We start from the raw sequence: 18,362 nt of genomic DNA, 5'->3' as shown, positions 1-18,362 counted from the left end.
ACAACAAAACATTTACCGTATATTTCCACGTATAAGACAACCTTTAAATCCTAAGATTCTCTCCTCAAAAATTGGTGGTCATCTTATACTACCATTTTGAAAAAAAATAAAATCTTGAATTATTCATCCATTCATAAATTTTGCTTGGTTTGGTACCCCTAACCTCAGCAAATTTCAGGGGCAACTGTAAGCTACATCTATTTGTAAAACATAAAAATGTTTCTAATACATTTTAATTTTTTTCAGGAACTGGAAATATTTTTGCACAGTCACAATGAGGAAAGATTAGAGCAAATCAGAAAACTGGCAGAATCACTTGTGAGTGAAAATGTTATGGCAGATTCTGTTCAGGAGATAACTCAGTCTCTTACAACACGTTTTGAGACACTCAATGCCCAGGTAAAATTTGATTTAAGGTACTTTGTTGTAAGAATTTTATTGTTCATTATGTTGCAACACTGCACTGTGTTAAGAATACCCTTTCCTTTAAAAACTTGTAATTGTAGGTATTATCTCTAAATTTAAAAATGAGGGGTATATATTGTAGTCATCGGAATTTTTTTGTTGTCTTTTGGAAAAGATAGTGGAATATGAAGTGTTATATATCAGAATTCTACTTAAAAGGAGTGTCATGAAAATTAATTCTGTTGAGAACAAAACATTGTCTTTCTTACTCGGTTATTGGTCATTAGTATATAAGTTACATTAGTTACAGTGATTATGAACAGTACTCTTTCTGAGTGCAGCCATTATGTATGCATGTCTTAAAATATTTTTTGGGGTTTCACTTCATATGTATTTTTCTTTCCAAACATGCCTTCAAAGCTTACAGGTCTTTTCTATCAAGTATTTGTAAGTGAATTATTTTTGTTGTGATACTGTCATTATGGAATGCGTAGTTAGAAATACATCTTGGGTTTAAAATATTCATGTAGAACATACTGTATGTATAAGTAATTGTAATTTATTAATGAAAAGAAAAACTGTGCAAGTATATTACCTTAGCAATGCACTCAGCAGACCGTGTATGGGATTATGGTTAGAGTTACATTAAAAAAACAGTGAAAGATGTTGTTGGTTGGGTTAATTAGCAGGAACGTTTAGTATGGACCTGTGAAATTATTGGTTAATAATTGCTTCCTTAGTATGGAAGTATAGAACAAGTAGCACTGTTATATAAGATTAATAATTTTATGAAAGTTTTGAAAAAATCTAGTACTTTATATTAAAAATCTTTTGCATTGCTGTAGTAAAAATTTCAAGAGTGTCTTAAAAGAAGTCAAGATGGGTTTGCAAGATTTTCCATATTTACTCTTTCAGCGTAGCTCAAAAAAGTACATACAGTATCATTAATTAGTTTTTTCTGGGTCCATCAGCTGAAATGTAGATATCATAATGCCCCATTCACCTTGTATAGCTGTTTACATACCAAGTCTTATCTATCCCTTAGCCAGAGCTTTGATTAGTTATATTTTTACTTTGTACATGTAACTGTACGTGATTATTACTCTTGCTGATAACTTATTCTGCAATGGCCCGTACCGAGGGGGGCGGTCAAACAACCTCCCCCTCACCAAATTCCTGGAAGTCCATATTTTTTTTTAACCAAAGTCAGTACTTTGAGTAACATCTAATCGGGTAGAAGTGCATAGACCACATACCCAATTTTTCTGCTTAATATGTATAGCTAGAATAACATTTGCAAGTATTTCGTCTTGTATATACCTATATATACAATAACATTTATAGAAGAAAAGATCCACTTTTGAAAAAAGCAACCCCCCCATAAAAAACTCTAGGTATGGGGCCTATTCTGGTACCATTTTATAGCCGAATATACTTGCTTTGTTGTGGTATTTTATTAAAAGTAAAACAATAAAACAACACGGGTAAACTTTTGAGTTGAAAATTGCCAAACTTGATGTGTTGATGCATCATAACTGAACCGAGGTTTGCCAATGCCTTCTAACAGGGGAGTATTTCTTTCTGCTTCAGATGACCTCCTAACTAAATAGAAAATCAGATCAGTTATGGCAGTGGTTTTTGTTTACAATATAAAATATTTCTTAAGAAATTTCATTGTAGTATTATCTATGCTCAAGTTTATTGGACTCATAATTATTATTTTTTATTTTTGTTAATAGGCAACAGAACAGCAGTCTGGATTAGAGGGTCGTGTTCAAGAAGCACAGGCTTGGGAACGTGGAATATATCAGTGTTTTTAGATTTATTTGGCTCAGTCAGATCTGCTGCTTTACCCAAGCCATTGCTGATCCAACTCTGCAAGTGGATCCTGTTCAGGTAATGTATGTTTTATAACTAAATAAGTTTTAATACCATGATTTTTTTTTTTCAAGAACTGAGGGCTGGAAATCTTGAGAGATTCTTTTAGCCCATAAATGTTTAGTTGGTTCTTAACAGGTTTAACCCTTGAATGGATATGAAAGGTTTGCTCTGGACTCCTTCCATAGTGCAGTGTTTCTGAATATTCACTTCTCAACTAACTGTTCTTATCTTCAGAATTAATATCTAGCTTAGTAGAAAAAAGCATTATGTATTTGGAAATGAAGGTAATTTTTCTGGGATAATGGAGATAAGCAATCTATAAACTGTCATTAATGAACGTTCACAACAATCATCATGTTTTCATATTCAGTATTTATTTATAATCTTGAAAAACTATATTTGCACTACCAAATGGTGTGAGAGTGAAAGAAAGTATTAAACCATTAATAAGTGACAAAACTACAGTTGTCCTCCACTATTCGCGGACTCCGGATTGCGGACTCACATATTCGCTGAATTTTTTATTGACCTTATAATATACCCAATATTCGAGGCACATTCGCGTATTTGCGGTATTTTTCTATGAGAAATATCCACAGATTACTGAATTTTTCTAATCAGTTTCATGATTAAATGCACCTTTGTGATAAAACTATTAAAAAACCATATTAGCATTTTAGTGGGTTTTCCATGAGTTGGAAAAAAAAATTTATATTTTGGACTTGATGGTATGATGTTCTAGATAAAAAGTAAAATTAATTTTAAAAATAATTTTTTCATTAGGGTTATGAATATTATGCATTTTACTGTCAGTATGGGAAATGACAAATTATGTTGTATTCTTTTCTCAAATAGGTTCAGTCTGAATTAGCAGTCCAACAAGAAGTGTTGAAGAAAATGCAGAAACAAGTCGAAGTATACCATAGTCAAGGTAAAACTGAGGCAGCTGTAAGACTAGAGGACCAAGTGACTCATCTCTTGGTAAGATATTGCTTGCCGTACTATTGTGCATTTTGTAAATCTATAAAGATGTACGCAGATGGATTTTATATTTACATAATCCTGTCAAAAGCAGAATAACTTCAGATTTGTTTTCTGTATATTGTTCAATCTTAATTATGAAGATGTGGTAATTCAAAGTAGTTTTCATGCATGTTGTTGGTGGCTTTCTTAATAGAGATAGTAACTGTTTTTGTCAAAGTATTTACTGCTTTGTTGGAGGCTGCAGCATTACTTTTTGTCATACTGAGGATAATCTTTAAAATATTTGTAAATGTTAGTTTTATCACAGCAAAATATTGCTTTTAAAAGCCATGCACTTCTTTTTAAAGGAGGCAATCACATACATATAGAAAAAAATAAAAAAAAAAGATTAGCTAATAAGTTGAGTGGTATACAGCCTTTGGTACAAAGAATGGGTATTCATAAACAAACAAACAACTTAGAGAATAGAAAACATACGATTAATTAACATGTATCAACAGATATTTATATAAGAAGGCACTATGTACATTTAAGGAATTTGGGAGAATTTTGCACAACCCATAAACTTGGGATAAATTCCAAATTCATCAAGAGATATAAAGATGAAGCAAGTAAGAATATGAAACAATATCCATCATATGCTCAGATAAGGTGACCAACCAACTAATTGTCTTTATGAGAAGTTGCAGACTCAATAACCCATTGCAGTTGAGTACAGTACGTATTGTCATTCAGTTTAAGATGTGAGATTAGAACATGTACTACATTAAGCAAAATTCCAAGATATGGTATGAGAAGGAAATTTTGTCAATTCAGGATAATGCAACTAAAGCTATTTTACCTCTACAGTACAGTGTTTTTCATGTCATGAATCACAGAATAATGACACAAAAAAAGTATATCTATAGTACTGTAGTTGGTATCATATGTTGTACCAGAATCTGTTTTATCATACAGGTATGATAATTATTGTATGAATGGTAAAAGCGCATCGAAAGCTCTATGGAAATTAGATTAATACTGATCCAGTTAGAGCTGGGAAAACTTTTTTCTTTGGAGTGTTTGGAGGCCCATGTGGACACGTACGGCTGTCGTAAAAAAATACATAGCTTCCTTGATAATTAAAAATTAATTTTGATCACAAAATCAACACTCACTGGAATGATAATAAAAGTCAGGAACCCTCAATTAAGCATAATAATATTAAAACAGGTGGAAAAGTGAAGATTGATATTATTAAGTAGATTTAACCAGGCTACTATGTATACAAGCCTGGAAAAATGCAATAGTAGTGACAAGAAAGATAAGCATTACTGAGCATAACTGAAAAAACAAGGCAAAGAGAGATGTGATGTCTCTACCTCACTTGGGGGCATTCGTATGCTCATTAATAACAAAATACGTAATTTATTTTTAGGTTTGTATATGGTTGGTCACTGCCAGAGAAAGCATTAGTCCAAATAAGGCAGTGGCGTATCTGTCATAAAAAAAATCTAATGAAGTAACATGGAATGTATTACACAGACCCATGAATTTCATATGATAAAAATTTTTTTCACACTATATATGATTTTAATGTTATGGATCAGATCAGATAGTTTTTAAAAGCAAAATAGAGTTAACATGAGTAAAAGTTTGTTTACAGTATTGTATCTTATATAGATGAAATTCCCTAATTGTTCTTACATAATGTACAATTAATTTTCAGAAAAAGTATGAGGAGATTGAAATGAAGCTACGCTTGGTACAGAAACCAAGTGACTTTGATGAACGCTTAGAAAATGTTTCCAAACAGTTGAAAGACATTCATGAAAAAGTGCACCTCACCTCTGTTGGATCAGGAAACCCAGATGTAATACAGGAACAGCTAAATCAGTGCATGGTATGGCACATATACATTTTTCAACTATAGATTAAGATGCATGGATCTTTAGCCTTACAGTATTTATGTTTATAGTTAAAAATTTTCATTGTTTTGTTAGTATTTCTAGAGTAATTACAGTACAGTTTTATTTTTGCATGCTTTTTCACAGCAAATTCCTGTTTACATGGAGTTCTGTTTTCACAATTTTCTTTCAAAAGTTTTCTCTGAAGTGAAGAAGTTTTTGTAATGTAGGTTAGAGATATATTGTATGTACCTAAATATAATTTACAATATTTTGTTATATTATAGTATTCAAAACTCAGTAGAATTTTCACTTTAGTTGCTAGCTTGTATTGTTATGTATATGTATAAAGTGATTACATTTTTGTATAGCATGTTAACTATTTATTATATGCTACACTCATGAACCTTTTTCAGTCATTAAATTGCAAAGCATAAGCAAGAGGTAAATATTTTATCATTATTGCTTGTGTTAGCAAATATACCTTTTTCATTGGTTTGTATGTGTTGCCATTGAAATCTTGTAAATGATATGCAAATCCCTGTACAGGTATTTGATCACTAATCTGGATCCATCACTAGTTCACCACTATTTTCAGCTTGGGTAATTTTAAATTTCCAAAGGTGTCTCACCAACCTGCACCATACTGTTTGGTGGTACTACTTGCTGCACAAACACTGTTGGCATTATTATTTTACAAACACTTTACATGTTATTGTAAGCACAAGCAAACCATTCCCACTTGTATTTCTTCCTTATTATTAACCAACCCACTTTTAATCCCAGCCATGATTCCAGTTAACAAAGGAATTGCTTCTTGTGTAAAGCACAAGCACTGTACATTGGCTGTTAAAGATAACATTGGAACTTTTAGAAGCATTTCCTTCTGTCTTCTAGCCAAATTAAATAGAAATGTGTCCCCCAGTATGAATGAGAGAGAGAGAGAGAGAGAGAGAGAGAGAGAGAGAGAGAGAGAGAGAGAGAGAGAGAGAGAGGTTTGAATACACATAGATTCATGGTATGTAATGGTAAACAGCTAGTTCAGCCAACATAAAACATTAGAATTTAAAAAAAAAAAAAACTTCAAGTTGTTCATTGTTAAAATGCAAGCGAAATTGTTAACACACTATAAATTTTGAAAACGTTTTCTTTTGATTTCCAGCCAATTTACAAAATAATTGCATACTATAAGAATTATATCTTAGTTTAACCAGACCACTGAGCTGATTAACAACTCTCCTAGGTCTGGCCTAAAGGATTAGATTTTTATTTACTTGGCTAGGAACCAATTGGTTACTTAGCAATGAGACCTACAGTTTATTGTGGGATCCGAACCACCAACATTATATCAAGAAATTAATTTCTAATCACCAGAAATAAATTCCTCTGGTTCTGTATTGGTGGCAGTGGATAGCAAATGTGGGCTACCAGATTGATAGGCAAGTATGCAACCCACTCGTCCAATAAGGAACCTATATAGCATAAGTGAGAGATATGCTTACAGCTTATTCTTGATATTTAACGGTAAACGGTGAGAACTGAAGTAAAATATGGGAAATAAAAGAAACTTAGTTGTTGCTTGTTGAAATGCACCAAAATCTGTAGCAAATTGCAGTAACTTTTTTAAATTAACAAAGAGTTTCTTGTAAACAAATAGCTGTACATAAAATGTTTTCAGAAGCATCTGAGGGGTTGTGGGTCAATGGCTGATGAAAGAGAAAAGCTGGCTGTTTCATAAGCATAGAATTACTAGCGAAACTGGAACTCACACTATATATGGGTTATGATAGGCTTTATTTCATGTATTTCATTGCCACCTGAGTGGCAGTTAAGTATATTCTGACCTTACCATTTTGTGATCCAGCAAAATCACTCATCCAGCACTCTGATGGTCACAGTGATGCCAGATAGTGATTAATTACCTGTATACTCTCTTGTTGCTACATTACATGATGAATTTATTTTATTGCTATACTTTGCACGTTTTTATGCCCTCATACTCCATGAATAATTTATGTGCAATGTTTAGAAGACTAATCACAGACTGAAGGAAAACGTACATGGATATGACCAATTTTACACATTCGTTTGTGTTATAAAAGAAATATAAATTAAATGGTTTTTATGTTTATCTTTAGAATGTTTGTCAGTGATGACAAATGTTTTAGTAATTATGAAGAGGTTGCAAACTTATTTTTGTGAATACAGCATCTGAGACCTCATACTTTATGTAGGTAAATGTTAAGGATTACTGGCATGATATCTATGTTTTTCCTGTTAGGCTCCATTGTTATGTACAGCTCTACCTGCTAGTGTAAGGAAATATTTATGCTGCTGCTTCCTTGTTCTCTCTCAATCATTTGCTGTTTGAAACTTGGCATTAGGAAACTTTTGCTCAACTTTAGCAAATATATCACATTTACTCAATGCATTTTAATTTACGTAATGATACATTTTTTAATTATTTCGTTGTAAATGGGTGAGGCTCTTAGAAGTAAATTTTTCATAAGTTGCACAAAAAGCCCAAGTAGAGGTATTTTTGAGTTCCAAAACAATTTTTTCTCTCACAATATGCAGTTAGTTTCTTAAAGAAAGTAGTTACATTGAAATACATATTTGGAGAATAATTTTAGATAATGCATCTTGCCAAATAGTAATGTAAGCCACCACATAAGTAGATATGTATACAGTACTAGTACATGCATTACTTTGTAACATTCTAAATGTTAAATGTATCATCACTACTTTTTCTCTAATGTGAACTTTTTAATGTAGTATTGGAAACTGTGTCAATAACTTTTCTTGAATATTAATGCATAATAGTTTTTAAAAATTTTATTATGTAAGCATCACATATTAAAGGCTTGCAGGATATCAAGTAATACAATGTAACAGTTTTGAGTATTTCAGAATCATAATACACATCATAGTTTAAGGTGAAGAAAAAATGTTGAAAAATTACTGTAGCTGCATTTAGGAAATCTTTACACATGTATTGCGAAGACTTTTTGGAAGGGCGGGAGGAAATTATGTCGAAGGGGAATAAATGAAAATCTAGGCCTGATGGGGAGGTAAGGGCAGAAAGCACAGGGCAGAATAGAATGGAGAGAACTCACTCCTGTCTAACTCTTTGTGGGGAAAAATTGATGTAAAAATGTCAGTCAAGAATTGGGAAACTGGTTATTGTTGAATGTAGCTGTCCCCATTATTGTTAATAATCAGCATGTGGTGATATTTGCAAAAATTAAAATTTGGCATGGTGTGCTTATGATTTTTCTTGCATGCTGCCATCTAATTCTTAGGCTTTGGTGATTTTTTATTTAGTTTTGTCTTTTTTGCTTTTCAGCATGCTTGCACATTTTTTGCTTAATGCTTGTGTTGTTTGTTTTTCAGAGTATATACCAATTACTAAGTGAAATAAAAGCTGAGGTAGAAAATGTTATAGCTACAGGTCGTAAAATAGTTAAAGATGGGCAGATCTACTGATCCAGATGGATCCTTACTCCAGCAGCTTGACCAGCTGAAAGCCCTTTATAACCAGGTTGGTAGAATTTGGTCATTTGAATCCTTTTTCTAACAGTATTCGTTTGAACTTGGTTGTTTCTTGATGGTTATAACTGCATTCAAGTCTATTTTGTATTAATAATGCATTTTGCATCTCCTTGTTCATATTTCTTTGTTGTTGGAATTAAAGTATTTTCCTGAACATGGTAGTTCACAGATATAAGTGAAATTAGTGAACTTGCATACTTCAATAATAACTTATCCTGCATCAGATAGTGAATGTTTTCTTTTAAGGAATTTCTGATTCATAAAAATTAATTGGTAAACAACTGGTTCTAGACTAAATTTTGTTTCTCAACTTAAATACTATAACATCTTTTGTATGTAAAATTACACTGTACTTTATGTATGTGAGTGATCAGTATTTTTATTCAAATATGAAAACACAAGTAGGTATCAAAGAGGCTATACTTTCAAATTCTAAATGTTTTATTATTAATTGTGGCTGGTTTTCTCTACATGCTCAACAAAACCTTTTAGACCTTTGCTTGACCATGTCCAACCTTCCTTCTCTCTCTTATTGTTCTCATTATCAGTACCTCCTAAGCTTAAACTTTTGGCTCATTAATAATAACCTTTTATTTTAGCTTTAAACTTCCTATTTTCTTGTTGAATGGTCATCATATTGGAAAACTGTGCTTCAAATTAGTGTTATGTGAGTTCTTCAGACCGAAAGAATCTCTTGATTGTTATAAATACTGTACTCTATATATTGCTTTTCACTGCAAAATTAAATCACATACCTTGGCTATTTGGTTTGCTTATTAATTTATGTGGATGTTATTTCTATATCTTATACTATTATTGGAATGGGTGGGATTCAAACTTTTGAGTTTGTTTGTTCCTAAGAAGACCACCTGGTTAAGGAGTAGAAAATCTTTATTTTTGGGATATGGCTACAATATTTATAACAAGAATAGAGGACATCAAATACATCAGATTTAGCTTGTGAAACCCATTCCTAACCCTTTTTATGGGCCATTTGCAGTAAAAAAAATTCAAATACCTACTCCACTTATACTAATTGCTCTGCATGAATGATGGTAATAAGGTACAAAGCTAATTTAAGGTCTTCAAATCCATACATAGGAACCCTATTAGAGTTCATTCTTTTGGAGGAACCCTAGTAGAGTTCATTCTTTTGGGGAATGACTGTTAAAATTAATTTAAAATTTTTTATTTTCACTGTCACCAAAAGAAAAACAAAAATCGACACAATTATGTCCTCAGTGGACAGGTCAAGGCTGCTTGTGTGCTAAAAATTTTGTAATAATTTGCTGGTTGAAAATTGATGGGTGAATTATTGTTTGAAGACATTTAAGTGTTCAAATGCAGGCTTTTAAAGTTAGAGTAACTGACTGGGGATGATGATTTGCATGTGTCATTGTAACAATCAATACAGGCAGTCCTGCTTAGAGTAACCTGACTGTGGGATGATGATTTGAGACTGTTGAATTGTAAACAATCAATACAGGCAGTCCCTGCTTAGAGTAACCTGACTGTGGGATGATGATTTGAGATGTTGAATTGTAACAATCAATACAGGCAGTCCCTGCTTAGAGTAACCTGACTGTGGGATGATGATTTGTGTTTGAATTGTAACAATCAATACGGCAGTCCCTGCTTAGAGTAAACCGGACTGTGGGGATGATGATTGAGATGTTGAATGTAACAATAAATACAGGCAGTCCTGATTAGAGTAACCTGACTGTGGGATGATGATTTGCCGATGTTGAATTGTAACAATCAATACAGGCAGTCCCTGCTTAGAGTAACCTGACTGTGGGATGAGGATTTGTGATGTTGAATTGTAACAATCAATACAGGCAGTCCCTGCTTACCGGCAGCATCAGTTAACAGCATTTTGGTGTTACAGTGCTTGGCTAGCGATGCCATTAACTGGACTTTTATTTTGGTGCTGTAAGCAGTTTATCAGCATGAGGAGGGCAGTTTTACGGAGTTGGTAAGCGGTTAATCGGCGCTGGATAACCAGTTATCGGTGTCAATATCCAGTTAGCGGCACCATTAATTGGTTTATCGGTGCTATTATTGCCAATTTTCAGTTGGCTGCAATTTTTGGTTAGAGGTGCTTGGATGGGAACAGAAACAACAACACCCCTTCCACTAACCAGCGACTACCTGTAATGTTGTACAAAAAAAGGAATTATGCTTCAGATTATGGTTATGGATGACTTGAGACAAACTATTGATGAACATGTTTTATAAACCCCCCCTGGAGTTGCAAGTTCCAGGCTTCTCTGCCTCAGAACTGTGAGATTTATATGTCCTACTATGTCTTTGGTCTCTTCTAAAACATTTGGTAACAAGGTAAATTGTCCAACATTTTATGATTACTTTAGAATCCCTGCATTGGCAGTAAGAGGAAAATCAAGACCAGCTTCACTTATGTACTAGATTTACTGAGAGTAGTTCTAAGTAAGTTAGTTTTTATGAAAACATTTACATACCTGTAATGAATACTTGTAATGTTTTGTAGAATTAATATAATCTACTGAAAAGTTTAACAGTTGTGTGATTTCTCTGTAAATTTGATAATATACTTTCTACAAACATCTGTTTTAGTTTTGAATGCGTTTTTGGTGTCATGTGGGCAAGTTAATAATTTTCAACTCAGGCTTTTGTTCAGAATTTATTCAAAGAACACTAAAGAATAGTAGTAGATAGTAGTAGACAAGGGTTATACTTGGTTATCCTCCTCTCTTCTCAGACCATTAAATCTGCTTTTCACTTCCCTTCTCTTCCCCTACCTCATTTGTACCTAGATTTTCAAATACTATATACCACTTACTCTATAGGGAAATGAGACACTAAATATATGTTGCTCTGCTGGCTTGGCCTCCATCAGCCTTTTGAATTTCTATTTTTTTTATTTAAAAAACTCTTGAAAGGGTATTATGAAGGCCAAAATTATAGAGTAACCTATATTTAGTCTTTCATTTCCCTATGGTAAATGGTATGCTCTAATTTTTTTCCATTCAGAGTAAACTTATAGAAAAAGTGGGGCTACTGAAGAGGAAAGTCTGACTTAGGTTTGGTTTATTAAACGAAGCTAACACAGTAAGGCTGGAGGAGCAAACCAGTTCAATATACTAAACACTTGGTTCTTAATGGCACAACATAAACGCAAAGGAAAACAGCTATGGCATAATCACTAAACAACTTGTAGTAAAAGAGGGACAAAGTTATAAAAAAAAAATGGCAAAAAGGGAAGGAGAGAACGAGGTTCATCTAGTAAGTAGACTAAGACTTTATTTGGAGTTGTAGGGTGGGAAATATGGTGGTTATACAAAGCTGAAAGAGCATTTCACTACCATTTAAGTATGATGATATTTTTAATACTGCAAATCGTAAGTTATCCAAGATGGAATGATCTTTTTCCAAATCCACATGTCAGTGCAAAGCTACCCAAATTTTTGCATGCTTCAGTAAAGTACAATATAAGTTACTTGTACTACAGTGACCATATTTAAGTGCAGTGGCATTGCTTAAAGTTGGTATGTTAAAGCGTGGTATCAGTATGTCAAAAAGTTACAGATGAAATCTAGACATTACACGGTACCTATTTAATTATTATCTGTATTGATGTAGTTTTTCTTATTTGTTCAGTTTTGTATTATTTCTGTTATGTGTCTATGTAGTTCTCTGGCTTAATATTACTCTTCTCTCTCTCTCTCTCTCTCTCTCTCTCTCTCTCTCTCTACTCTCTCTCTCTCTCTCTCTCTCTCTCTGGGTGATTCTCTATATAAAAAAAAGGGTTTATGGGAGAAAAAGAGAGATGTGAAAGGGGCATTGCAACTGTATTTGCATAGTGTTTCATAACATGAAACTTGTGTAAATGTAGATGCACATGTGTGCAGACAAAAAAAAAAAAATTACTCACAGCTCAAATCTAACAGCCCATAATGTGAACAACAGTGCATCGTGTATGTGCACTATATGTCAGTTAAAATACCAAACCATATTAGGTAATGATAATGTGCAGTAAATTTTGTGTAATCCTACCTTGAAGATGATGAGTGAACGAGACCCCAGTGAGGTTGTGGTGATGTGGGACATTTTAGTCTGCCAGAACTGCAGAATTCCATTGATATGTAAAGGAGTAAACGCCAGTATATTTCAAACTCATGGTGTGTGGAGTTATTATGTTGAGACACTTGCTCTTGTTTTAATGAAAGATCTTAAAATTTCAGACCACTTGGTTGCACAGTGAAACAAAGAATTATGTTGCAATCACTTTAAAAGAAATTCAAATGAGGAACTTTTTTACATGTTCATTTAACAATGACGACTTCTTCTATAGTACAGACAAGTGCAATTACAAACAAAGAAACATGGCCCTATCTTTTGAAAAACTTCCAATGTAAGGAACTGTTTTTATATATTTATAAACATTTATTTACAGTTGGATGAGTGGTTGTTCTGAAATACATAATACAATATGATGAATCAAATACCTCATAATTTCTGGGTACAAGATGGCCAGTTGAACAAAGAGTGACATCTTTGCAATTTAGAAATTACTTTTTAAGTGTAAATTTGACACTGTACTGCAAGTACATTACCTCCACTGATTATTAAGGATTCAGGATGAAAAAAAGAGGGGAAAATTCTCCAGTTTAGGAGGGTATTCATCTTCTACCTTAAATCATAATTCCTTAACATGGTTCTTATTTGGTGGGGCATCTAGAATACCAGTATAATAAATTCTAATAAGGCAGTGGTTTGTATTTTACAAAGCGTGACGTTTATATTCCAGTTAACTTCATGCAAGTGTTAAGCTGCCATTTGTGAGGTCAGGAGCTTTATTCTTGCTCACTTCTCATCAGTCTACCTAGCCATAGTTGTGTACTGGCACTTTATTGGGAGTCAGTGGTAGGGGAAAAGGAAGTGGCCATCTTACTTTACAATCCTCTGGTCTAGTATGCATGCCTCTCAATACAACATTTCCCCAAAGCCATTTGATAGTTTGGGACTAGCTTTGACTAACCCTCATATTGTTTTTAATTTTAGCTGTTGGTTAGACATTGACAATAATTAATTTAGCTTGGTGGTGCTGTCACAGAGCAAAGAGGAACTCTTGAAAGGACACTACGCCATAGTCGTAAAGTGCAGAAAGATGCTGGTCATTTAGAAGAATGGCTGACAACCACTGAGAGTGAGCTTGATCAGAGGGAGGCTACAGTTCCTACAAAATGCATACAAGCAGAATTACATTTTGCACAGGTAATTATACCTGCATATATCAGTGCTGTATCAGAATATTTATATAATAGCTTTCCTGCCAGGACAGTTTATGGATTTACCATGCTTGCAAGATCAGTAAAAGTATCCACATCTTGTTACACTTTTAATGTTATATTTACATTAACATATTACTTTGCAAAAGCAGATCAGGTAAGAAACAAATTTACAATTTCAGTAACAAAAATTATAAAAAATTTTGTAACATAGTGTTATCTTAAATGTGAAATTATTGTATTATTTTGTACACACAACAGTAGAAACAAGAGGCTTTTAGACATTAATTTTAGCACAGTGCTTATATTTATCTGCTGTATAACAGTTCAGTACTCGAAGCTTTCATTATTTCTTGGCCAAGAGTCTGTAATAAAAATAGCATTATTAGATTGTTATAGAGTTTTTTATATTTTTTTTCTTTAGAATGCAATAGAAAATTTTATTTGTTTTGGCCTCATCCCAGTCATTTTTAAGTCCATATAGTTTCTTGAAATGAAAATGTGAAAATATTTGAGATTATAGCTTTTCACTTTATGTGCTGCCCTATTGGAGCTTATTCTCTGAGCATTTACTCTTCTGAAAATTAATCAACTTGCTAGCCTGAAGTTTGACTTCATCAAAATACTAACTTTGAACTCATTGTGTTGGTATACCTTGGCACCATTACAACACACCCATAATAATAAAATAATATCTTGCCGTTTCACTCTGGCTTTAGTTTTCCATGCATAGTCACAATATGTTGCCATTACTAGTGTACATACCATCCTTTACAGCATGCAATTGATGACCTTGGGCGCAAGAAGCCCTTGCTGACAGGTCTGCACGAGTCCTATGCAGCCCTTACCTCTGTGTGTGATGACTCAACAGTTCTGCAACCTGTTAAAGAGCAAGTTGATGACATTGCTCTAACTTGGGGGAGAGTCAGCACTAGGCTGACAAACAGGCTTAAGAATATGCAGGTTTGTTGCTTTACAGGAAAATTTGTCTTAGTGAATTTGATTACAGTTAAGTATAAAACATGTTTGTTCAGAATTCACTGCTTGTGTTTACTGCTTACTAAAATACCTTAGCTTTATCGTTTTCATAAGCTAATATTAAGCTTTTACCTCCTTCTAATGTGGCCATTACATCTTGAATTGTTTCTCATGATTTTTTCATTTCTATTGTTACTGTCCACTTTTAATTTTGTTTTGTCTCCATTTTCAAATTCTATGACATGAGATGGTTTAGTCAGGTTTTTAGCTTAATAAATATTTATTCAGATCAAATTGTGCACCTTATTTAGCTGAAAAGTATGGTGTAAGTTGTTAAATAATTTTTCATTTGGTATTGGATTGTACTTCTCATTGTTGGGATTTAACAATTTTATCTCTTCTTTTTGACACAAGAGTGAACAGGTTTTCAAAAGGGAAGCAGATATGGAGAAATTTATTGTTGGCCTTGGTGAAATCAAAGGGTGGTTGGAAAGTACTGAGCATCAACTAGGAAATCTTAGCAAGATGGAGCCAAACGATCAAGCCAGACTTATTAAGGTTAAACATGTTTATATTTTTATTATTTACAACTTTAAAAGTGACTTGAGTTGAGGCATTATTATCTGGAATATTGTTGTTTGCAGTGAAAGAATTTTTCAAAATATCATAAAAGAGAAATGCTCATTCAGTCATTATAAATTAATAACTGTTTAGATATCTTGACCATGTTATTTTTTGATAGGCTGTAGCTTCAGAGGTGCAAAATTACAAGTTCTCCATATTGAAAACATACGGGATACAGCTGTAGATCTTTATTAATCACGGACACTTTTCCAAGCACGTGTGCAACCAGAAACTTGTGCAGATCAATCAGAGATGGGAAAATATCTTCAAAACTGTTCAGGTAAGATGTGTCATGTAATATTTATTAAAGAATTCGTATTATTGTTAACAGGAAGGAGTATTTTATTCTGATAATACTTTCATGCTTATTTTTAGTGCCATATACTTATGGCATCAGTTTATGATTATGATCTTATTGCATTGCACCAAGTTCAACTGTGCATGTTCTCCTTCCTACAAAAGTGAGATAAATAAAGTTTGGTCCATGTATTGCTTTGAACTACGTAATGCCCATGTCTCTGGAATGTTGTATGAAATACTGTACTTAAATCCTTTGTAATCTGTATATCATAAGTTCACTCACCATTTATATCTTTCAAAGTGTATTTTTTGTTATTTTTATTTTTAAAAGTTTTAGCTGTATAATGAACTTCTCTGCTGCACGAGTTTATTGAACTCATACATGTTGCATTTGGTTAAGTTTTCAATCAGTTTGACAAAGTTGATAGAAGCTGCTGCTCTAATTAGACTGCAAAGTTATATTATTATTCCAGTGAATGAAATTAGCATGTTGCATGTGTTGCTTGGGTGGCTTAAGCACTGTTGATGTTTATTGATTTATTTTTTCATCAGTAACCTTTTGCGGGAGATGAAGTTTGTTTCCTTCTATATTATATAGACCACATTTTTATTATGAGGTGGTGATCCTTTAGTGACTTTCAAAGAAAGTCGAAATTATCTTTTTTATCCAAATGTTTTTGTATTCCCAAACTAGCATTGTTGAATGAAATTTAACAAAACTAATGTGTTGTGTATTTCTTTACTATGTATATTTTTAATCTTTTGTATTATACATTTTCTTTAACTCAGCTTAAGAGTTTTCAGTTACTGATCAAGTAAATTATGCTTTTTCATTTATGAGATGCTTTTTGTTGTCTTACCTTGCACAGTTTGTTTGCTGCTTTCATTTGAAAGAATATTTGGATATTCTGTTTTAAGGGATAATGTGGCTTGATTTGGGTCCTGTAAATATATGAATATTTATTACACTGATTCAGGGATACATGCTTATGCATATGCAATATCTCTTTATGCCTGCTTGTAGGAATGGTACTTATAACTACATACAGTATATATTTTCATAGATTTACAGTACTGAACATTTTACGTACATGTACATACTTATATATATTATATTTATATATATATATTATATATATATATATATATATATATATATATATAGATATATATATATATATATATATATATATATATATATATATATATATATATATATATATATATATATATATATACGATATATATATATATATATATATATAATATATATATATATATATATATATATATATATAATATATATATATATATATATATATATATATATATATATATATATATATATATATATATATATATATATATATATATATATATATATATAATTTCTGATGTAATCCATGCCTCATTTGGGCAATAATTTTGAAATTAGTTTTTTTTTATTTTTTTATAGAGAGTTTATCCTTCATATAAAGCAAAGCTATAGTAGATTCACATCAACCGCGCATTTGATGTCTACGCCAGTCCCTTACAATGCTCCTGATTGGCTGTTGATATGCCAACCACAGGGCTGGACAATCTCAGTCTATCTCGAGAGTTCTCATGGGCAGGATCTATGTTCCACCTCTCCTGAGGGATACATCTTTCAAAAGTATCGCTCAAGAGAGGTGGAACATACATCCTACCTATGTGAACTCTCGAGAGACTGAGAGTTTCCAGCCCTGTGATTGGCTTATCAACAGCCAATCAGGAGTTTCATAAGGGACTGGCCTAGACATCAAATGCATGGTTGATGTGAATGTACTATAGTCAGAGATTCTAAACTTTATCTATGGTGGGGATTTGTTCACAAAGGTTCTACATAGGGAAAATATATTTCAATTTGAATCAGATTTGTGGTGATATAGAGATCTTGGCATGCAGGAATGAACCTATTGGGTCCTTAGACACGCACAGTGGAACTTACTGGTACGCAGTGGAATTTGGAGGCACACAATGGAATTGACTGGTTGCCATCACAAAAATCCCTGCCAACTACCACTTCTGCTGTTTAGGAGAGAAAGTTCTTCAAATCAGACTTCAGAATAAGGAAGATAAGGATCTGTGAGGTTGGCCAGTTTAGCTTAATTTTCAATTTAAGGGACTGGGGCTTGGATGGATTAGCTTATTTATTTTGTGGGATTATACTGAATATATATACACATACACATACATACATACATAAAGTAAACCCTGGATTTGCGGGTGATGTGCACATTGGCAGATTTAGAAATCTTTCATTGGGGCCATCGATAGACAAAGTTGGAAGCCAGGGTTGCTACTGTCTTCATCCAGCCATTCCCATACATCATCCATGGGAATAGTAAAACTGTGTAGACCAGTTTTGTCATTATTGTAGATTTGACCTAAAACAGCAGCTGGAAAAAGGCCTTTATTACCTCTTTGGAAGTATTCCAAATCTTCCCATGAGTCTTTGTGC

The 18,362-nt window shown here is 32.9% G+C and overlaps 2 protein-coding genes across 15 annotated transcripts in view; one reads left to right on the top strand and one right to left on the bottom strand.

Moving 5' to 3' along the window:
• The window catches only part of LOC135214883 (dystrophin-like), a 1,767,410-nt gene that overhangs the window by 1,481,630 nt on the left and 267,418 nt on the right, over positions 1-18,362 (bottom strand). The window lies entirely within an intron of this gene.
• LOC135214525 (utrophin-like) lies at positions 2,261-15,285 on the top strand. Its single transcript, XM_064248898.1, has 6 exons — positions 2,261-2,301; positions 3,142-3,267; positions 4,979-5,152; positions 13,785-13,964; positions 14,756-14,941; positions 15,268-15,285. The coding sequence occupies exons 2-6, from the start codon at positions 3,184-3,186 to the stop codon at positions 15,283-15,285; spliced, it is 642 nt and encodes a 213-aa protein (XP_064104968.1). The 5' UTR covers positions 2,261-2,301; positions 3,142-3,183.

The sequence above is a fragment of the Macrobrachium nipponense genome, chromosome 46 (genome assembly GCF_015104395.2).
Source record: "Macrobrachium nipponense isolate FS-2020 chromosome 46, ASM1510439v2, whole genome shotgun sequence".
Taxonomy (NCBI): Eukaryota; Metazoa; Arthropoda; class Malacostraca; order Decapoda; family Palaemonidae; genus Macrobrachium; species Macrobrachium nipponense.
Note: the sequence above shows the minus strand (reverse complement) of the source record. Positions and strands in the feature narration are given on the sequence as shown.